The sequence below is a fragment of the Mus pahari genome, chromosome 22, assembly GCF_900095145.1.
Source record: "Mus pahari chromosome 22, PAHARI_EIJ_v1.1, whole genome shotgun sequence".
Taxonomy (NCBI): Eukaryota; Metazoa; Chordata; class Mammalia; order Rodentia; family Muridae; genus Mus; species Mus pahari.
The window spans coordinates 7,496,412-7,519,529 of NC_034611.1; the positions used below are offsets into that span (position 1 = coordinate 7,496,412).

At 41.2% G+C, this 23,118-nt stretch overlaps 1 protein-coding gene and 1 pseudogene across 4 annotated transcripts in view; both read right to left on the reverse strand.

The window, feature by feature from the left end:
* Nucleotides 1–4,495: 4,495 nt before the first annotated feature.
* Nucleotides 4,496–4,876, reverse strand: LOC110338991 (annotated as a pseudogene).
* Nucleotides 4,877–7,178: 2,302 nt separating this feature from the next.
* Nucleotides 7,179–23,118, reverse strand: part of LOC110338619 (serine/threonine-protein kinase Sgk3) — a 102,975-nt gene continuing 87,035 nt past the window's right edge. For all 4 annotated transcript variants that reach the window (XM_021221911.2, XM_029533351.1, XM_021221913.1 and 1 more), the window contains exons 13-17: nt 22,843–22,929; nt 22,453–22,548; nt 19,534–19,689; nt 15,541–15,630; nt 7,179–8,453 (exon numbers count right to left, since the gene is read on the reverse strand). In XM_021221911.2, the coding sequence (XP_021077570.1) occupies nt 8,283–8,453; nt 15,541–15,630; nt 19,534–19,689; nt 22,453–22,548; nt 22,843–22,929 (600 nt within the window). In that variant the 3' untranslated portion in view covers nt 7,179–8,282. The remainder of the gene's footprint in view (nt 8,454–15,540; nt 15,631–19,533; nt 19,690–22,452; nt 22,549–22,842; nt 22,930–23,118) is intronic.

A 23,118-nucleotide genomic window follows, 5' to 3' on the forward strand; every position in this document is an offset into this window, starting at 1 on the left:
TCTAGGTGGAGGACATATGGGACCAAAAGAGGCCATGGTGGAGGTCTGAGGGAACTGCCAGGAATGGACTTCCAATACCCCTTCACCATATACCAGAACTCCAGAGACACCAGGCTGCAGAGACCAATGGTTTCTACTTGCCTCCCCCCTGCCCCCATCATGTGGAACCTGCTGGAGCCAGAGGGATCTGGAAATTTTACATTTCAACTGGTTATAACAGAGTGGCCAGTTCATTTTGTAAGTATTTTTTCCTTACTTTATTTTGATTTCCTCTTTTCCACATAAGGATCACAACAGCTGTGCTTGTATATCAGTTGTTTCAGGATTACCGCCTACTAAAGTAAGGTGGTCTTAGTTTTCAGCCATATATACACCCTTGTTTTCTCTCTCTCATGGCTACCCATTCCCTTAATTGTAACTTTGCATAAATTTAACACTATCTAAATCTGTGGACCCTAATGCACCCCAACTCTCCCTCCCCGGCTATTTTGTGTGGATGATTTTACCAATTAGATTAGTACTTAACCTTTTTTCTTATGCACCCTACTTCTCTTTCACTTTCTTCTTTTAAAGATTTATTTACTATATATGTACATGGTAGCTGTCTTCAGACACTCCAGAAGAGGGCATCAGATCTTGTTACAGATGGTTGTGAGCCACCATGTGGTTGCTGGGATTTGAACTCAGGACCTTCTGAAGAGTAGTCAGTGCTCTTAATCACTGAGCCATCTCTCCAGCCCTCTCTTTCACTTTTAATCTTAGTAACTATAGTTTGAATCTACTACATAGCATCCTTGTTTATCTTCCAACAGTTACTGAAGTCAAAGGGCCATTGCTATTGACTAGTTTGACACTGTACAGTGGTAATAAAAGACACCCATGACTGTTCTCCTAGTCAATATTCCACTCAGGGAATAACACAGAGCTTATATCAGGTACTTTGAGCACCTGGACTAATAAATTATTTCTGAACTCAATTATACCATATTTAATTCTGATCATCAAAAATACTCAACCAGGGGGCTAGAGAGATGATGAAGCAGTTGAGTACTTCCTGCTCTTGCAGAGAACGCAGGGTTGGTTTGTAGCACCCATATGATGGGTCACAACTACCTCTAACTCCAGGTCCATAGATATGATGCCTTCTGCTGGCTACTGCACATGTGTGGTAGGACATTCACTCACTTAGGCTCACACATACACATAAATAAATCCTATGCCATCTAGTGAGAAGAGTTAGATGAAGTCCCAGAGAACTCAAAATACAATTCTAACTATGTTCAAAGACACAGAATGAAATAAGGAAGACAATCAATAATATGAAAGGAGAATTGAACAAGGAGAAACTTACCTGAAATGCTGGAAATAAAACACATTGGATGTCTCAGCAAAAGAACAGGTCATAGAGAGGATGGTATATCTGAGACAAGATGGCGGAACCAGAACAATCCAACCAAGACAGAGAAGAAATAATAAAAAGGTTCCAATGAGAATCTCAAGATATATGTGATACCCTGAAAGACCAAATCTGTGGCTACAAGCATAAAAAAAAGAATCACTTCAATCTAAAGGCACAAAAAACATTTTCAAGACAACTGAAACAAAATAGACCATCATTAGAGAGAAAAGGCCAATCCAAATAGAGGAGGCACTTAGGGCTCTTAAACAACGATATTAACAGCCTCCCCTCACTATATTAAAACTAAAACTCAAAGTAAAAAGAACAAGTATACACAATGTACCAAGAGAAATGTCAAGCATGTAATAAATAAAGGTAGGTCCATCAGAATAACAGCAGATTATTCAAGTGAACTTTTAAGAACCAGGAGGGCCTGGACAGACTGCTGTGGCGGCCAGTAGGCACATGTATTTGAACTCTTGGTTGCCATTTGGCAGTGCTGTCTGGTGAGAGAGATTTGGAATGTTTAGGAAGCACAGCCTGCTGGAGGAAATGCATCACCTGGTGTGAGCTTTGACGTCTACAGCCTTGTTCTCCTGGCAGGTCCCTCTGCTGTGTGCAACTGAAAACGTGGCCAGCCATTTTCCCATTCCTACCTTCCACACTACTATGGACCCTCTCTCTCTGGAATGGTGAAACAAAGTAAATTTTTCTATAAGGTGCCTTTGGTCACAGTACTCTATTAGAGAAACAGCAAAGTAACTGATTCAGAAAAGTTATCTCTCATAGAAATAGGCTAAATGAACTATGTCTACTAAGCTAGCTCAGCAGAAAATACATTAAGAAATTTTACTGACCAAAGAGAAAAATACACACCTCTGTAGCCACGGGGGGTGGGGTGGGGGAGGGGAGGAGCCATGCTAGAATAATAGTTAAGCAAAAGAAGAGGAAAAATACCAAGCACTACAAAATCAACAAGATGTCAGGAATCAATATACAGCTTTTAATAATAACTGAACACTAACAGTCTCAATCAAAAGACATTCATGGATTGGATCAAAATGCAGAGAGCATGTATTTTTCTGGACTCAGTGGGTTATTTTTAAAGAGACATGAAGCTGGGAAAGGAACATGTATGTTGTGGGGCAAGTTTGAGATGGGAGGAGATCAGAGTGAGGTACAGATAAGGCAAAAATACATTGTATCCATGTATGAAATTCTCCAAGAATAAATATAAATGTAAAAAGTCTAGGTGACACGTGAAACCATCTAGCTACTGTACCATCCATCAAAATGTGCCTCAGATTCTTTTTCCTCTGGACTCCTGATAAAACAACCAGGGCTAGAGAGGTGAGGCTCAGGGGCTCTGCTGTTCTTCTAGAGGACCAGAGTTCAGCATCCAGCATCCATGTCAGGTGGTTTACCCTCTTCTAGCCTCTGGTGACATCTGCATACATGTGGGGGTATATGCACATCACACACACACACACACACACACACACACACACACACACACACACACCCCTTTAAGAGGTGTTAGTGATCAACATCAATGTATCACTAGCAAAGTAAACTAATGTGTGCATGTGTATGTGTTGCTATCATCTCCAACCAGCAGAAAAGAAGCGACAAAACCGATGTCCTTCTCAAAGCAGTTTATTCAGGAACATAGCTATGTGCAATAAAAAGATTCCCCGACCTCTCTCGGCCATCCCCTTTTATACCCTCTAGTCCACTCCCCATCACCTCATTCCACGTAGGTCCAGTTCATTGGCTCAGGACTACATTCGTCACATCATCTGATCTTTTGTTGTGGTGCATCTGTGCAGTGCAGTTTAACGGACATGGCTATCTTGAGGGATATGAGGAAGTCAGTTGTCAGTTGTTAAGACTTGGGGGCAGTCCCAGGCACCATCTTGGGGCTGCGGCCAAACCCGCTTTTCACATGTGTATGTGTGTGTGTGTGTGTGTGTGTGTGTGTGTGTNTNTATATATATATATATATATATATATATATATATATATATATATATATATATATATATAATATTATATTATATATATGGTATCGAACCCAGGGCCTCAGGGATATTAGGCAAGCAGTCCACCACCAAGCCATGCTGTGACATGTGGATGTCACAGGAGAACCTGTAGGTGTCACTTCTCTTTCCTTTCATCATGGAAGCGCTGGATATTAAACTCAGCTCATCAGGTTCGGTGGCAACGTGACTGGTAAACCATCCTGCCAGCCTATAAGCCTTAATTTTTGAATGATTCATGGCTACCACTGGATCACAGAAAATCCTAACACAGCAAGGCTTTTTTACTTTCTAAAAAGAACTGACAAACTCCAGAGGAGATTCCAGCTGGCCGTCTGTGGTGTGACAGTACTGTGTAACTCAGCCTTCTACACTCCACAAGTTAACTATTAAAACAGAAGAACAATGAGTCGATACCTCATTGTAGACTTTCCCACAAATATTTAACCAAAACTAAAGTAGCACCAATCTTTATTATTAACCACTCAAAGTATAGGTGTGAGAAGCAATGAACCCATGAAATACATTCCTGCAAAAGAGAATTTATGATAAAAATTTAGATGTTACTTTTGAATTCAGGATTTATAAAATCAAGTGTGTCTGGTTCTTTGAGTGAGCAGGTTTAACATTTTTATTGTAGCCAAACATATGGAAAAACTATCTACCTTTTACATGTGAGATTTTTTGACCACTTACCTGTTATAGAATGGCTTGTGTACTAACAATTTATTCTCTACTGCTGCAACTTTGGTTAAATTATTTTTTCTTTCTTTTTCTTTTCTTTTCTTTCTTTCTTTCTTTTTTTTTTTTAGATACTATGTGCCTTTAATAGCTTATCACTGGGAACATTTCATAATCAAGAGCAAGTTAACAGGCTAGCATTTAGAAACGTAGACTTTAATAAGTGTACAGGTCAGTTTGTGGGGGAAGCTGACCAAGATACATAACGTGGGAGATGTAAGTGACCACCTGGAGTTTCTATACTTCCTTCTGCTTACAGAATATTTATTAAGGTTACTTAACATATGACTTTTCATCTGACACCGTGGAAGTCCTTTATTGTTAAGCTAATCTTTCTGTCTGGTGACAGGCAGCAGCCATGATGACAATCACTCTGGACCCCCACCCTGGATAAATTCCATTTCCTGTTGAGACATAGGCTTCCTTCTGCATTTCTGAGGTAATGATTTTATAATTTCTGCAGTGTCTGGTGGCCCCTGGTGCATCAGTAAATCGGGGGACGTCCTTGCTTTAGAATGCTGTGAAATGACAGAGGTGTGGGAGGGGAGTGCAGCAGATCCCAAAGCTGCTGAGGCACGGAGTTTAGGTTTGTCTCTTCTGTTAGGGAACTTGATTAATGGAGCATGTGGCTTCACTACCTGCACGACCCTGGTGGCAGAAGCCATCTTGCTGCCCATCGTGACCCCTGAGCAGGGGCAGCTTCTGGTTAAATTTTCAAAAATTGTATCTGAACACAGCACAACATTTTTTTCTTTCTCAGTTCATTTACTGTGTGAAAAACTAGACATGTAAGAACCAAAAAATGTATCTGGGCAGTGGTGGCACGTGCCTTTAATCCCAGCACTTGGGAGGCAGAGGCAGGTGGATTTCTGAGTTCAAGGCCAGCCTGCTCTACAGAGTGAGTTCCAGGACAGTAAGGGCTACACAGAGAAAGCCTGTCTCGAAAAACAAACAATCAAACAAAAAAAACCGAAAAATGTTTCTAAAAATTATATTTGTGTATGAGGGTGCCCAGTGGTCAGAGGACAATTTATGAATGCTGGTTCTCTTCTACTATGTGGGTCTCAGGGACTGAACTCTGGTAATCAGCATTGGTGGCAAGTGTCCCGGTGAGCCATCTTGCCCATCCTGAAAGGTGATTTGTATGTAGGCCCGTCCACACACAAATATGTGTTAAAAAGATTGCAAATGAACAGCAACACAAGTTGCCATGATATTAAAAGTGTGAAATAAACACAACAGATCTCTAACTGGAATTCTATCAGTGAAGCTGAGAACAATTTTCCTAGTATCAAGTGAGTATATATGAAAAATAGCAAAGAACCCAAATACTTGAAAAAAAATGTGCTTACTTTCCTTTTGTGTGTATATGTGAGTCTCTGCATGTATGTGCACCATGTGCTTGCTGGATGCCTGAGGAGACCAGATGGTGGTTGGAGTCCCTAGACCTGGAGCCACAGGCTGTGTGCCACCAGGTGGCTACTGGGAACCAAACCCAGGTACTCCACATGATCAGCGAGTGCTCTTAACTTTGGCTCCATCTCTCTAGGCTCCGACCCAATATCCGTATACATATTCTGGGTGTTACCACTCATTTTGCTGTTAATTTCTCTAATTAACACAAACGTGACCTACATCAAGGTACTCAGACCATCAGAAATCCATGCTATGGTTTCGTATTACTGTGCTTTCAATGTTTGTGTTTCCACAAAATTCATGTGTGCCATCTAAGCCCTAGGTGAGAAGACTCAGGAGGGACTTTGGGAAAGCAGAGGACATAGCCCCAGAGGGAACTAAAAGCCTCTCCTACCTCAGCAGGCTCCAGCAGGGAGCCCAGCTATAAAGAGGCTCCCTAAACAACAAACCTCTACCCCCCCACCCAGGAGGAGAATGGCCTGCAACAAAGCAGGGAAGTAATCATTACCTTTAGAGGTCAATGGCTAAAAACCTACTTCAACAAGTTGTAATTAACAGGCCAGAACCCTAGGTTGAGGAGGCTAAGGTAAGAAGATCAGGAGTTTGAAGCCAGGCTGGGCTACATTGAAAGGTAACTCTAAAACCAAAGCCGACAGGCAGGGAGCTAACTTCCTAAATAACCTTTGAGACTATTTTGGTAGTTAGCATGAAATAGCCCGACTGTTCAAAAGGCTTATATTTAATAGAAGACTTATAGTTTGGGGGAAAAATTAAACTTAAAAATTAGAATTTTTTTCCCTGACCCATATATTTGTCAGTATAAAATAACTTGGTCATTCATTCTACTCAAGTATTTTCACAAAGTTGTATTCCTTTTTCGCACACAACAATAACTCATTTGAGTAGTTACTACTATAACCATTACTAATTTTAATTTAAAATAACAACAGAAATTAGATGTCGATAATTAATCTTTTGCTAATTTTATTATGCTACATAGATCTGTATTTCTTGTGATCCAAGAAACAACAAAAAACTAAAATTTGTTCTTAAAAATACAATATTGCACTTTAATTTTTGGCAATTAATTAAGGGATATTAGAATAAAAATCATATATGTACAATTTTTGTCTTGATTTATAATCAACAAGTAACTCTGTATTAAAGTAGAGCTGACAGAGTACCCTGTTATGTACAGTGCAGATGTAACATCTCACCTGTGAGGGACGTCCAGTGTACTGCACGCATTCACAGACTACCTGTCAAACTGAGGCATCATCTAGACCCATTCTGCTGAACATATTTAAGCCAAAGGGTATGGATGAGAAATATTTCTCATTTGTCAAGGTAACACGTACAAGGGGGGTTTGTTCTCAGTGCAGTTAAGCTCATGATAGTGTCCCCTAAAGGACCTGGGAAACAGTCCTCCCAAGAACTGGAGACCCAAGAAGCACCCTTTTAAAATAGCTTCTCTGTGCCTGACACATTTTACCATTATGAACGCAGGAATTAACTGACACGTCATTTCGCAGACAGTTTTCTGAACTATTTCTAAGACACATAAAGACACCAAGAGGCGTGTGTACTTCAGAGATAGGGAGAACTATTAGAATTCATGAGGCCTTGTGCATGTCTGATCCCTGGCACTACAAAGTGAGTAATACTGAATATGTCACTGCTAACTTATTGTTACCTTCTGTTAGAATGTGTAGGTGACACACATTCACACTGACCCAGACTTGCCATTTTATTATTTAATTCACAACTACGTAAACATTATAGAAGGCTACTTTTTTTCTGTCATTTTAAAAACATGATCAATTAGGAAGGCAGTTTTTAAATAGCTATTTGCAAAAACAGACACCAAGGTTTAGACTGCTCAACAATACACTAACCCTTCAGAGTCAAAAGGAACATAAATAGAAAACATTTGTAATATAAATATGTGACAGAGACATTATGGTGGGCACCACCTTAAAAAACATCTGGTAGCATTTTATTACACTTCTCAGTTCGTTGGGAATTCTAAAAAATTCTGTCCATTAAATATTTTCTTTTCCTCTGGAGAAAACAATGGTGCATGGATGGGAACTGAGTATTTCAAAGCAAATGCCTGCTTTTTCCTTTTCTTCTGGGGCTGCAAGTGAGTGGCTGCAGTCGCCCACTAGCAGCCAGTGTGTTTCATCTACCCTTGCATTTCAATCCTACTAAGCAAATAGTGAATTATCATGGGAAGATAGGGTCTCATCATAAACCATCCTGTACCATTTGCATAGTTCTGCTATGATAAAAAAGTCATAGAATTATAAAGATATTAATACATCTTATCTTAACTGTAACAGACTATTAAAAGTCTACCTTGGATGTGTTAGTGTAAACTTAACAGGAAAAAAAACAGTCAATAGCAAAAAGTTATTTTTAAAAATAGGTTAATGCTAANAATAATAGCTTCAAATTTTTGTTTAAAAATAAGCTTAATAAACAAGAATACAAATTTCAGTTCAAAACTTAGCTCTTTGAAATGCCCTATTTCTTGCATACAGCAGAAAAATACGTATTTCATAGTTTTCACTATTACATATAAAAATGAGGCACTGTTATACATAGTTGAAAATATTCACACAAATAGGTGTTTCCATTTCTTCTGCAAGCTAGAGGCTGTTCATTGGTTTCTGAATGACATTTGTTCACAAAAATAAGTCTTCTGAAGGAGGGGCGTAAGAAAAACCAACAAATGCATCATCTGCCTCCAGAACACTGGCATTCACTATAGAATAGTCAGAAGATACACACACAGAATAGGGAACCGTTTCTTCAGTGAAGACGGCATCAAAGTTTCTGATATCATCTGGTCCAGCCTAAAACATCAAAAGCACAGAATCATTCACCTTAGCTTTTCTTTCATTAACTCAGTCCATTATTAATTTTTCATTAATGTGGTTCATCAAAATGTCTTTATGACTTTGCACACTTCCCCTGGCAAGTTTAGATTTCCCCTATTATTCTGTCCCTCCTGTCCCACCTTTATTATCATGGTGAGGTTTGTCTTTTTACTGCTAAGTAGGAAGAGTAGTGATGGTATGGGAAAGGAAGACCAGCATAGTAGAGTTGCATATGCATATACATATACATACATACCTTCTCCTCTATACATCACCATCCCTATGTGCAGACACAAGGCTTAGGGAGAGCTCCAGGAAAGTATTTTACTTTGAGCCTGACCAGTTCCTCAAGTTTGGATGGGTAAAGCTTTCTTATGGAGCAGTGGGGGCTGTTTTAGGTAAAGCCATGAAAGGTGGATCTTTGCCCTAAGAGCGGTCATGAAGGACTTGGTGAGGACATCCTTAGCTGTGAAGGCCTGAGGGCGGCTGCTGAGAAAGGGGGAGTAAAGCAAACGCTCACCTCTCAAGCGTCTCAGTCAACGTGACACTGAACCTCCCCACAGATTCAAACTCCAGTGATCTGACTGTAAACACCATGCTAAACCTCCAGGCTCCACAGGGAAGCAAAATCCTTTACACACCAGGACCAGAAGATTAACTGGTTTACACAGATAGGGAACTCAGGGCAGAGAAAATAACCCCAGGGTATCAGTTATCCCTGTAAATCCACAAATCAATCAGACAACAGGGAATGGACACTAAATGCTTCATTCTTCCACATAAGAAAATCTCTCTTGGAGTACAAAGTACTCTAGGAATTATCACACTAAAGATTTTAGAATGAAAAGGAATTTAAGATGAATTTTAAAGGTGCTGAAGAAATGGTTCAGTGATTAAGAGCTGCTGGTAGATCCAGTTCAGCTCTTTCCCATCCATTCCTTCAGCCTTCTCTAGCCCAGGGCCATTCCTTTGTGTCAGCAAAACCACAAGGAACCCCGTGGCCACACTGGACTGGGAGTCCTGTAGGTGAGTTTCACTTTCCTGACTTCCACTGGACTCTTTCGGTATTTACTCTCAGTTCTGCACCAGCCTGCAGGAGTCCCTGCTCCCACACCACACCCATGCCCTGAGGATGCCCACACCACACCCGTGCCCCGAGGACGCCCACACCACACCCATGCCCCGAGGACGCCACCTTTTGGAACAGACCCTGCTTAGCTCTCTCTTGTAACCCTCTCTGCTGTTGCTCTAAGCCCACTTCCGGTCCTCTCTGCTGTCCTCTGACTAGCCAAGGCAATCTGCCAGGAACCCCACAGCAACCACACCTGCTCAGGATCCAGAGAAAGCGACTGCAACCATAGAACAGAACCCTTACCCAACAAAGACAAGATCAGATAATGACACCAAGAAACACCTCCAACACTGAACTCCAGATGCCTACACCCCCCACAAAAATATAAACATGAACAGACAAGACAAAGTGCCTCTGGCAGAATCCAGTAACCCTATCACAGTAGGCCCCGAGATGCAGTATAGCTGAAGCAAAGACACAGACTTCAAAATGGCAAGTATTAATATGTTCAAGGACCTTAAAAATGATTTGAATTTGTATCTATTTTCATTTTTTTACACACTGACTGCCAGTTAGACCAGCACCATTTATTGAAGATGCTTTCTTTTTTCCATTGTATATTTTTGGCTTCTTTGTCAAAGACCAAGTGTCCATAAGTGTGTGGTTTTATTTCTGGATCTCCAATTCTATCCCATCAATCAACATGTCTGTCTCTGTACCAATACCACACACCTAAACCTCAAGAGACTTGAGGCCCTAGGAAGTGGGGAGGCCTGGCGGAGTGGGGGCCAGGGACATTCTCTTGGAGACGGGGAAGGAGGAATGGGATGAGGAACTGTTGGAGGGCAGACCAGGAGGGGGGTAACAACTGGACTACAAAAAAAAAAAAGTATTAAAAAAATAAATGAAAAGTTTTAAAAAGGTATGAATTATCAAATGAATGGCATGTGAGATTATGAATAAATCCCTTAAAGTCTATAAAACTATAGTTGAATGAAATAATGAAAACATCTCAAGACATGAAAGTATAATTTAACAAAGAGAATCACTAAAGTGATTAAACTGAAATAAAACTAAATAAATAATTTAGGAAGTCAAACAAAACTTACCTCAGAGGTTAAGTCCTACCAACTATTGTGTAATGGTTTACTCCCAGATTGAAATACCATATAGGAAAACCTCTTGAGCAGAAAGGTAAACAAAGAGCTTCAGGTAGTACCTGAAACTAATCAAATTAGCTAGCTCCCACCCCGGAGCTGCAAAGAAGATTGTGAGACCAGAGAAACCGCCTCAAAGAAGGAGAAACCAGTCCCCAGCCCGGAAGAGGTTTAGACCAACTGAGTCACTGGAAGGGACACTCTCCAACCTGTGAAGTGAATGCAGGCTGTACAGTATAGTGTGCTCCAGATTCCCAGATTCTGTGAGATGTCACCTGTGTTGGGGTGGGCTTTGGTGATGTAGCTATCTGAGTAGTTTCTGCTCCTATAAGTGTCCTTTGCCCACATTTCTTTAAGTAACCCCAATAAGACTTATTGACTCACCAAGTTGGCCTTTGGTGGCATTTGTTCTTTGGTCTGTCATGGGCTTCCTATCTGGAGTGAGTGTGTTGTTGGTCTCCCCCCCCAAGAAAGCCCTGTCACACAACATTAACATAGTACAAAACATGGTAGAATCTCGGGAGTTGAAGATAAGGTAGGAAAAAAGGGGTAACTCAAAGAAATGTTAAACCTAAAGAAATCCAGCCAGAAAACACGCAGGAAATCTGGGACACTATGAAAAGACCAAATCTACAAATAGAGGAGCAAAATAAACCCAGATCAAACACAGGAAATGTTTTTAACAAAATCATAGATGATGATTTCCTTGACGTAAAGAAGGAGGTGCCAAGCTGGATGGTGGTGAAGCATTCCTTTAATCCCAGTACTCAGGAAGGTGAGTCTCTGAGTTCGAGGCCAGCCTGGTCTACAGAGTGAGTTCCAGGACTGCCAGGGCTACACAGAGAAACCCTGTCTTGACAAACTAACTAAACTAATCAATCAACCAAACAAATGATTCCAGTTAAAGAAGTAGGTGTCAAGAACTTAAGACGAGATAGTGCCTAAGAACTCGAGGCTATGGAGTGCCTAAGAACTCAATAGTGCCTAAGAACTTGAGGCTATATAGAGGAAAATCTAATGCTATTATTCTGCAATAGAATGAGTCCTCATGTCATACTACTGTATCACAGATCAGTACCTTTATATCCATCATTAGAGAAGCTTCTTCTTGCAGTAGACTGGAGCTAACAAAGAAACCCACAACTGGATGGTGTGCAGTCTGAGGGACTTTGGAGCACTCAGTCCTAAAAAACATATTTTCATCAAAGCCTCGCTATGAAGGCACAGGAACATATGTGGGAGAGGAGGCAGAATGAGCTTAGGGGTCAGAGGTCATGGAGGAGTATAAAGAAACAGTGCCTTCTAGACACAACAGGACTGATGCACATGCAAAAAGCTTACACAAATTCAAGCCAGACAGAGTCCCAGCTCAGTGAGGGGGAAATGCACATGGGTTCCCACCCCTAACCAAGAAGCTATCTGCATTTGATAGCTACTGGCAAAGGGAAAAAAAAAGTCAGTTTCCTCCAGTGGAATCTCTCTGTCTCTCTGGTTATATTAACCGCCCATCAGGAAGGCATCATACCCAGGAGCAGATGCCCAACACAAAACGAATTCAATGGTGTTTTGTAGGCTTTCTGTCTCCTTTTGCTTTGGATTTTCTTTTTTTCTTTTTTGTCTTGTTGGTCTTTGGTTTATTTTGATGTCTATTTGTTCCATTGTGTCTGTGTACTTTGCTTTTTTTGTATTGTTTTTTGGCTTTTCTTTTTCTTTCTTTTAAGATTTATTTATTATTTATTTTATAAGATTTATAAATTTATAAGATTTATAAAATTTATAAGATTTATAATCTTATAAGACTTATTTATTATACATAAGTACACTGTAGCTCTCTTCAGACACACCAGAAGAGGACATCAGATCTCATTATGGATAGTTGCGAGCCACCATGTGGTTGCTGGGATTTGAACTCAGGACCTTCGTAAGAGCAGTCAGTCCTCTTACCCACTTAGCCATCTCGCCAGCCCCTTCTTTTTCATTTTTGGTTTTTGACACAGGGTTTCTCTGTGTAGGCCTGGCTATCAGGGAACCTTCTCTGTAGAACATGCTGGCCTCAAACTCTGCTGGAATTAAAGGTATGTATCATTATGTCCAGCTGATTGTGTACTGCTAGGCAAAAGAACATAAAAGTTGGGTGGGTAGGAAGCAGGTTGAATCTGAGAAAAACTGGGGAGGAAAAAACATGATCAAAATCTATCTTTTTTAAAAATTAATTAATTAATTAATTTTTTTGTTTTGTTTTTCGAGACAGGGTTTCTCTGTGTAGCCCTGACGGTCCTGGAACTCACTTTGTAGACCAGGCTGGCCTCGAACTCAGAAATCCACCTGCCTCTGCCTCCCAAGTGCTGGAATTAAAGGCATGCACCACCACTGCCTGGCCACACATGCATACACACACACACACCACACATATGGATGGGGGCAGGGGGGGTGGGGAGAAAGGGGGAGGGAGGAAGGGAAGGAGAAAGGGAGGGAGAGAGAGAAAAAACCAAACAGCACTGGCTACTCTTCTAGAGGATAAAGGACCTGAATTCGATTCCTGGCACCTACATGATGGCTCATGACAATCTGTAGCCTATGTCCTAAGAGATTTGACACTTCTTCTGGCCTCCATGAACACTGTATGCACTTGGTACATATATACATATCCAAGTAAATACTCATACACTTACATAAAAAGAAAAATGAAATCTCAAAAGAAAAAAAAAGTATTGAAGAAGATCTATGTTTTGTTCCCAGCATCTACATCACATGGCTCACAACAGCTTTAACCGGAGGGCCAGGGATGGATGCATGTGGTACTTAAATGCACACTGAGTGCTCACGCGTGCACACACGCACACTCACTCACTCACTCACACTAAGTAAGTATTTAAAATCATTTCAGATCTGGGAGTTTATCCTAGTGATAGGAGCGCCTGCTTCAGCAACCCTTATGCCAATGTGCTCAATAACACACAAACACAAATTAATGCAGAACACAACAGAAACCTTCATCAACTTTTGAGTATGAAATGTGTTAGTTGCCATTCTTTATATCATTTCCTTTTCTCTGTACACTTGTTTTCTCTTCAGTGAAGAATGAGGATTGAGCCTCCCTAACCCTGAAAGTGAAAATCAGGAACAAAACTGTCCTTAACAGAGTAGTCATTTCTTGAACTATCAATTCTAAACTACATAAAACAAGTCAGTGTACAAATATCTACATAAAAAAAGTCAGAGGGTATAAAATATCACAGTCATGATGCAGAGTCTAACCTTTAACCAAGACAGGGTATACAAAATACATTACTTCCTGGAATAATTTCCTTATCCCCTAAGTTTCACAGCAACAACAAATGAAGAGATTTGGGGCTGCGAGGGACGGTCACTCGCTGAAGTATTTGTTTAGCCAGGAGAAGAAGAGTTGGAGTTCAGGTTTAAAAACGTGGGCCTGGTCACACTTGTGCCATTCCGGCACAGGGCGGTGCAGTCAGTCAGGTCTCTGGGCTCACTGGTCAGCTAGCCTAGTTTCAGGACAGTAGGAGTCTTGGTCTCTGGGTGACGCCTAAGGAGCGACGCCAAGGATTCGGTCTGTCCGTCACCGGAATGTGCATGCACACCCATGCAAACACAGGGCCATCCTGGAATCACACCCAGGTTTGCATATTGGTATTGTCACTTTTCATCTGTCCGTGACTGTCCTCTGCTAATTTATAAACAGATACACGAGTGAGGCATGCGTAAGAGTAGTGAGTTTGCAGCTCATTTGAGGGGCAGGTCAAACGTAACAGCCAAACACAAAATATGTAAGCCCAGGAAGAAGGCTGCCAGTGGTTACTAACGTTATTACCAACCTTCTGATGACTACTAACAATCTATGTTGCTTTCTAAAACTTTACACATTGCTGATTCTAACGCACCTCTGATGGCCTTTTTGCTTAAAAACATCCTTTTAGTAAACTGCCTCCATCAGTAAGACCCAACCAGGGTAGCTAATACGAACATTTTAATAACACTTTTATTATTTTCTTTCTTTTTTTCTTTTTGGTTTTTTGAGACAGGGTTTCTCTGTATAGCCCTGGCTGTCCTGGAACTCACTCTGTAGACCAGGCTGGCCTTGAACTCAGAAATCCGCCTGCCTCTGCCCAGCTTATTATTTTCTAGAAGTGCTAGGACAACTTATATTCCCAGGAAAAGACTTTGCTTAGGGCTAAGGATACAGTTGGACTGGTAAGAGTATTTAACAAGCAAGCATGAGGACCTGAGTTCAGATCTCTAGGACCTAGTCAGGATCTGAGAAGGGTTTACACATGTGTCCTCCCAGCACCATAAAGGCAGAGACAGGTGGATCCCTGCAGCTAACTGTCAAGGCTGCCTAGCTGAAGGGAGTCAGCTCAGGTTTAGTGACAGAGCGTGTCTCAAAAACTGAAGTGGGCAAGACTGTGGAGGATATTTCAACATCTGGTGTATATACACACACACACACACACACACACACACACACACACACACACAAAATGTACACATAACACCATACCTATACACACATTTGTTTGGAAATAATTGCACTTGGATGCTGGTTTACTATGTACAGAAATGATAATGGCTACTTTAGCTTCTATCTACTAAGACCATCCTTTTGACCTTTAAGAAGCATTCATAACTAATATGCAGGAAGATATTTAGTAACTGTGGCAAGTCCTCTACCACGGAGCTCGACACCTCTCAGTGAGAGTGCACGGATACTTAGGTAGTGGCTCCTTTCATTCGGGTTGGCTGTGGGGATCCATTTCCAAAATCAGGGTGAACTTAAATTCTAGATTTCACTATTTTAGATGAGACACATACTTACCACATTAGGGTTAAATGGAGGTGGAATCTTTTTCTGTACGAGGTCAGTCCAGCTGAGTGACTCAAAAAAAGGATGATTCTGGATTTCAAGCTAGAGTATTAAAAAAATATTTTTTTAGTAATGACAAAAATTTAAGTATTCATTGAAGGATGTTACAAGGTGAAACTACTTCCATTGGTCACTCAAGTGTTTTTAATGGGTTATTGATGTCGGTCATAGGCCTTGGAAAGGCAGGTATTCAGGGTCAGCTCCTCGTACATAAGTAATGTCACCTTCACACAGTTTCCCACAGGTTCAACAGGGTTAACGATTCTGTCTTACATATTTCATGGAGTCTTCAGAGATGAGCATAAAAATGTTGAAATGAAAGTATCATAAAAAGTCAGCACAGTCTTACACCACGGCACACACGTGAAAGCCGTGGGAAGGGGCCTGCTTACACCACGGCAAAGCACAGTCTGGTTCTATAGCAGTTATAAAGTAGGGCTCAACCTACAAAGCTTGTGGGTTAGGGGAAAAAAAAAACTTCTTAGAGAAAGCAATGTCTTAAGTGGGCACCTTTAAAAAAGATTTGTGTGTATCTGCACGTATGCATATATGTCTGTGTGAATGTCTGTGGTGCGCGCATGTGTGTGTGTGCAGGTGTCCACAGAGTTCAGAAGAGAAATCGGATTCCTTGAAGCTAGTGTTATAGGTGTTTATGAACCACTCGGTGTGTGTGCTGGATACTAAACTCTGCTCCTTTCATTTTTTAAAAATAAAATCAAAACATAAAGAAAATGACAAATGACTTTTGATTTCTTAAAGCTTCATTAAGAATTAACTAGACAGTAAGCACGTAAACTGATGAATGAATGGAGCTTGGTTAGTTTGGTTGAGAAAGTGAGTCCTGCAGTTCAGATAAGGAATATTCTCATTCATGTTCGTATTCTCGTCTCCTCCCTTTCACACACATACAGTTGGTTAAACATGGAAGCTGTAAGAAAGAACAGTGAGGTCTGCTTCTTAGACTTGTGGCCAAAATACCCAAATGGAAAATGAAGGCATTTCACGTGAAAAGGAACACAGAATAGCAGCACGATTTCAATTTTTTCTTTCAAGACAGGGTTTCTCTGTGTAGCCCTGGCTGTCCTGGAACTCACTCTGTAGACCAGGCTTTGCCTTGAACCCAGAAATCCACCTGCCTCTGCCTCCCAAGTGCTGGGATTAAAGGTGTGCACTACCACTGCCCAGCTAATATTTTACTTTTTTAAAAATGAGATTTAATGTAAAATTCTAGTTTTAGAGGATTTCTGTGTATGTGATGTATATGTGAGATAACACATGCCAAAGGAAATGCTCAGTTTTTCTATCACTCTCCAGTTGATGCTTAAAGACACTTTTTCAGTGTTGACTCAACTAGGTGGGCTGCTCAATCCTGGAGACCCTCTCATTTCTCCCTCTCCCACTGGGGTTATAGCAGCATGTGCTCTGCCCAGCTTCCCACGTAGCTGCTGGGGACCTGATGCAGGCCCTCATGCTTGCTCAGCAAGCACTTCACCAACTGAGTCATCTTCCAAGCCAGGCTTTCACTTATAACATGCTTTGGGCAAGGTACTCAGGAAACTCCGGCTGCAGTATGAAGAAAACAGACGGGATGCGAATCTGAGGAGCTTGCAATCGGGCTCTGGACTGAAGTCATGAAGGTAGCTAAAGCCACTGCGCCAAGAAGAGGGTCTGAGGACAACCACAAGGCAGTCCATGCACAGCATGCGACTGAGGAAGATCTTGATAGTTTACACAGCGGAGTAAAGAGGAGAGCCCAGAAATATAAAGGGCAAGTACAAGAATTTGAGAGTTTCAGTAAAGGCCTGGGAACTCAATGGTTATAAGAGAAAGCTGAGGGATACAATGTTAAACTTAATGTTTAATTACCAAATGAAGTGAGAAAACATGAGGCAGCAGGTATTTGTGCAGACAAAGGCACACACCAAGTCCCAGGCCAAGACTAGGGCCCAGGACAGAGGTGGTGATAGACAGCAAGATGACACAGATGCCATTCAGGCTATGATGACAGTACAGAGGTAGGTAGCGGAGTCAGCCCCACTCACTCACACAGCTGTTATATCCCAGAGAAACAGAAGGCAAGATCATCTACTGTGGGAGCTGTGCAGGCCAATACAGACATTCCCCACAGCTTGAAGAAATACAAACATTTACTTTTTCAATATGCTACTGACTTGTTTTTATGGTGCTGGGGATCAAAGCCATTACATACTAAGCACATTACACACGAAGCACATTATTCCACTGAGGTATACCTTTAGCTTACATTACTGCTATAAAGGGAGTGAACTACCCAACATCCTCAGGTTGTTTCTGTTGAAGTTGTATTTAGTCCACGCAACATTCCCTGGCTAGCAAGAGGGTGTGGATGCCTGTATGTGTTCTTAGTAAAGCTGAGATCAAGTGCGCAGTAAACAACTTTTTTCCATCAACTGTTTAATATGTGTTGTTTTCAGAACAGGGAGTAGAGGGCAGGCTCCAGTGATGGAAAAGCTGGCCACTGGTGCATTAATTAAATCCCCCAGACGAATAATAAAAGATATCCACCAAAGGGATCTGGAAGCGGAGAGAGGGAGATGGAGAGAGGGGGTGTTTGGGATAATGAGCAGGCAGGGCAAGCATCGAGGAACAGACTGGCACACTGCAGCAGTGAGGTGCACGGGAGGCTCATGACTACCATGCAGGTATGCGACTGTGCTGCACCCGCCCCCACCTGATGTTTTCCTCAGCACTGCTCAGCAGCCCAGGACACAGCAGCTCAACTTAGGGTTGCGATTTCTGACTGGCACTGGCACTAGAGAAGGATGAAGGAGGTATGAACGCTAACAAGACTGAGAAAGACAAAGACAGAGTGACCCACTGAACAGCGAGGGGGCAGGTGGGAAGGCAGCAGCTACTCAGTTCAAATCGAAGGCTGAAAACAGCCTCCAAGATTTTCTGGAAAAGAGATTGAAAAGTTCATGTTTCTCACTAGTCTGTGAATTTTCTGGCATTAGCATGAGATTGGTAACATTAGAAGTTGAGTTCGATGATCTGAAACAATGGGCAGATTCCATTATCATCTCAAGGAGGGGCCAGCAAATTCTTCACATAGTGAGACCCTGTCTCAAAGCAATTCTTAAGAACTTACTATTATTTTGTGTGTATGGATGTTCTGCCTGCATGTATGTCTGTGCCCCACATGCATGCAGTACGCTTGGAATCCAGGAAGGGCCTTGGACCGCCTGGAACTGGAATTACAGATGGTGATGACCTGCTCCGGAAAAGCAAGCAGCGCTCTTAACCCCCAAACTGTTGCTCTAGCCCCTTAAATTTTCCTTAACAAAGAAAATAATTTAAACACTAACAGTCTTAAACCCCAACAAAACTTAAGTTGGGTGGTTTGTGTTGTAAGTTTGTATTACTTAGCAGTAAAAATGTAAATTTCTAGGTTGGATGTGGTGGCACATTCCTATAATTCCAGCTCTTGGGAGACAGAGGCAGGTGGATGGCAGCTAGTTTGAGGTTAGTCTGCACATCACAGACCTTTTTCTCAAAACAAAATAAAACAAATAAACAGTAACAACAAAATACAAAAAATAAAATTTCTGGGCATGGCACACATTTCTAATCCTAGCACTCAGGAAGCTGAGGGAGAGAGAGAACATTAGATTTAGAGCTATGTAGTAAAATTTTCTTCTAAAATAAAGTTAAACTGACAAAAAAATCATCAAAGTAGTAAATGTACCATATGACACCTCACAAAAAGAGGGAAGGAGCAACTATCAGAAATGAAAATCAGTAAGTAGCGGGGTATAAAAGCTGGACACAGAACTAAATTCAAGTACACAAATACTACTGAAACCTGGGACAAGAACCCCCATCTACCCCAAGTCTGTAATAATGTCTCACTATATCTTCAAATTTTAATTAAGTTTAACAACTGGTACTGAGAAACATGATACTTACAAAGTCTTCTTTGGCACCAAGTCGCTTTTGTCTGTTTTTTTCTAGGAGTTCTTCCAGAATGGACCAGGCGGTGAGACTCACTCCTGGTCTCAAGTTTAGGGGCTTGTGAAGAATATTGTCATACATTTCAGCAACATCTCGGCAGTAAAAAGGAGGCTGGAAAATTTTTTAAAAATAGCAAAACAACACAAGAGGTTAGTGAGTTATGTGAAAATGGTTTAAAAGATGTTCGATTGTTGAGTGAGGTGGCCCACACCATCAATCCTGGAACTTGGAAGATAGAGGCAGGTAGATCTCTGTGAGTTCTAGCAAAGCCTTCATGGTGAATTTCAGGGCAAGCAGGACCACACAGTGAAACGCTGTGTTCCAAAATAAAAGATGTTGGACTTGACCTTGGTCTTCAGAGAGGCGCTGGGTCCTGAGAGTTACAGAACCGCATGACCTGGAGAATGCAGGCATCAATAGTGTATGGCAAAGAGGTTTAAAGCCCAATGCACTATCAAACTTAATTTGTGCTCGCTGGGTGGAAGAGTATTTTTACTAGCTCTTTGAAGACTGTTCTTAAATCACACACTTGTAATAGTATATTTTACAAAAAATGAGGATGGGCCGGCCATATCACAGTGTGGTGCTTTGAATAAGAATCTCCACTTCCCACGCCATAGGCTCCTATACTTGAATGCTTAGTCACCAGGAAGTAGCATTATTTGAGAAGGATTAGTTGTTGGAGGAAGTGTGTCACTGGGGGTGGGGCGGGGTGGGACTTTGAGGTTTTAAAAGCCCTTGCCAGGTCCAGTGTCTCTTTCTGTATCTTGGCCTATGAACTGGGATATACCTCTCAGCTATTGCTCCAGTGCCGTGGTCCTCACCATGATGATACTGAGCTAAGCCTCTGCGACTGTCCACAAGCCCACATTAAATGGTTTCTTTTATAAGAGTTGCCTTGGTCATGGTGTCTCTTCACAGTCAGAGAGCAGTGACTGAGACACAGATTTGATGATAGTTACAAGTAATATGCATTCCAGACCGGTCAAATAACAAATATCAAATGATTTAAGACTCGAGAATAAAATCATCCAAAATGTAGATAGCAACCCGAAGACAGTGTTCCTCCATAAGTACATGTGACAATTACAGTGTTAGGAGAATACCTTAGAGTTAATTATCTAGCTAAAAGTTTTGAAATAAAAATATTATTTAAAGTTAATGGAGTTTTATAGCTCTGTCAATTTTCAGGGATTTTGGTTTTTTGTTTTTGGTAAGAAAGTAAACAAAAATTTTTTTTTGCCTTTTAAAATATTACCTTATTTTATACTTTCAAAGTCCTTCAAAGAATACAAAGAATTCTGAAATATCTAGATGACAATCAGTGGCTAAATAAAGTTAAGGTATTAAGTAATTATCTGATATCCATTGTTATTAGCATTACTTAAAAGGTAGCTTTTAATAAGCCATTCACAGTTGAGGGAAGGACAGTGTTATCTATTATTCTGTGGAATATAAAATATGCTGATCTTTATTGAGCTCAGCTTGTAGGACTAGGACACACACACACACACACACACACACACACTCCCTCCACCCTCTCTCGCTCCTGAGCTGATGAGCATTTAGCACTAGCACTGTCTGCTACATCAAAGGTCGCTGCATGGGGCTGCTGAACATATAGGGACCACAGAAAATATCTAGAAAGTCATCCAAATATTTCAAATGGGCTAGAGAATAGCAACATTTAGGTGCTGTCCTAGGAGATGGCTCAGTCACTGAAATACTTGCTGTGCAAACATGAGGACCCACATCTTCAGTACCCACATAAAATCATGCCTGTAATCCAGTGCAGGGTGCAGAAACACAAAGCTACGTAGGGCTTGCTAACATACCAATTTAGCCATATTGGTGAGCTACAGGTTCAGTGAGAGACTGTCTCAAAAAATAAGGTGGATAGCTATCGACAAAGACACCGACCACTGACTTTTAGCTCGCCCACACTCCACATAAAAGAAAAACAAATATACTGCTATGAAGATCTAAACTAAAAAGCCTAAATAGGTTGCCTTGGGTTGGAGTGATATCTTAGTATAGCAATAAAATTTCCATTTTAACCAGAAGCTCTGGCTGGCCTTAGGCCTTAGGCATCCTTACTGAAAACTGTGGAATTTAACCGTACAGTAAGCATCTTTTTTCCCCCAGTAAATTCTTTAAGCTATGATGTTTTCTTTCTTTCTTTCTTTCTTTCTTTCTTTCTTTCTTTCTTTCTTTCTTTCTTTCTTTCTTTCTTTCTTTCTTTCTTTCTTTTTCCTTTTTTTTTTCTTCGAGACAGGGTTTCTCTGTGTAGCTCTGGCTGTCCTGGAACTCACTCTGTAGACCAGGCTGGCCTCAAACTCAGAAATCCATCTGCCTCTGCCTCCCCAGTGCTGGGATTAAAGGTGTGGGCCACCACGCCCGGCAACCATGATGTTTTCAGAGAAGGGAAACAGGTGGTATCCAGTGGTATAAAAGCTGGAATTGCCTGTATTAACTCATCCCCATAAAAACAGAATGAAAGGCAAATGCCCAAAGCATCATCTTTTAAGACATAATAGCAATATGTTAATAACTGAAACTCTTTTATTTCCACCTTTCTGAAATTAGGCAGGTGATGTTTGAGGTAAACAAAATGAAAGGAAACAAGGAAGTTCAAAGCTGTGACTGGGTGTCTATTTCTAAAGCTGCCTGAAGAAAAGCCTTTAGGAATACCGAAATTACATATTGGTGTTTGAAAGTAATGAAGCCTTTCTTGATGTAAGTATTCCTGATACGGTGTCATACTCATTTAACAAGGCCAGTGGTGCACTGTTGGTACGACCTAAGCATCTTCAGGATTGCTACTTACTATGTCATCAACGGTGTGGTGGGACAATTAGGAACAGAAACACATACCAACCCATACAGCATCTCATACAGAACAGCTCCCAGGCACCACCAGTCCACAGTGTTGTCGTAGGGCTGCTTTCTGATTACTTCAGGTGCAAGGTACTACAGAAAAAATACAAACATTACAGCAACCCAGTGAACACAAGACAGAATTTAGGATCTGAAAAGGGAACAAATTTTAGGCACTGTTACTCATACTAAAGATGTGCTATCTAGATTTTCGAACGAGTTGGGTCTTGGGGCAGGTCACAACCAGCGAAAAATACCCACTGTACACTCTAAGTCCCTAGAACGCTGGAAGCTCTAACAGGTTTTATTTCTCCTCTTCTGTAGATGTAGCGTATGACTTGTATTTATATTTAATAAGTTATATCAATGATCAGACATATTTCTTACCTCTGGCGTACCACAGAAAGTTGTGGTGGTATCAGAAATAGCGATTCCTTCTTTGCAAAGCCCAAAATCCGTTAAGACAACATGTCCCTGACAAACAGAAGTTGGTAAGATAAAGCAGTGACATGAATTAACAAGCTTTTCGCTGTAACAACTTTACTTCTAGTTTCCTGAGACAGCGCCCTAGGCTGGCCGTAAGCTTTAGAGTACCTTGAACCTCCTGCCCCAAGTGCTGGGACAGCAGGTACGCACAGCTGCACCTTTTTTTTTTTTTAAGTA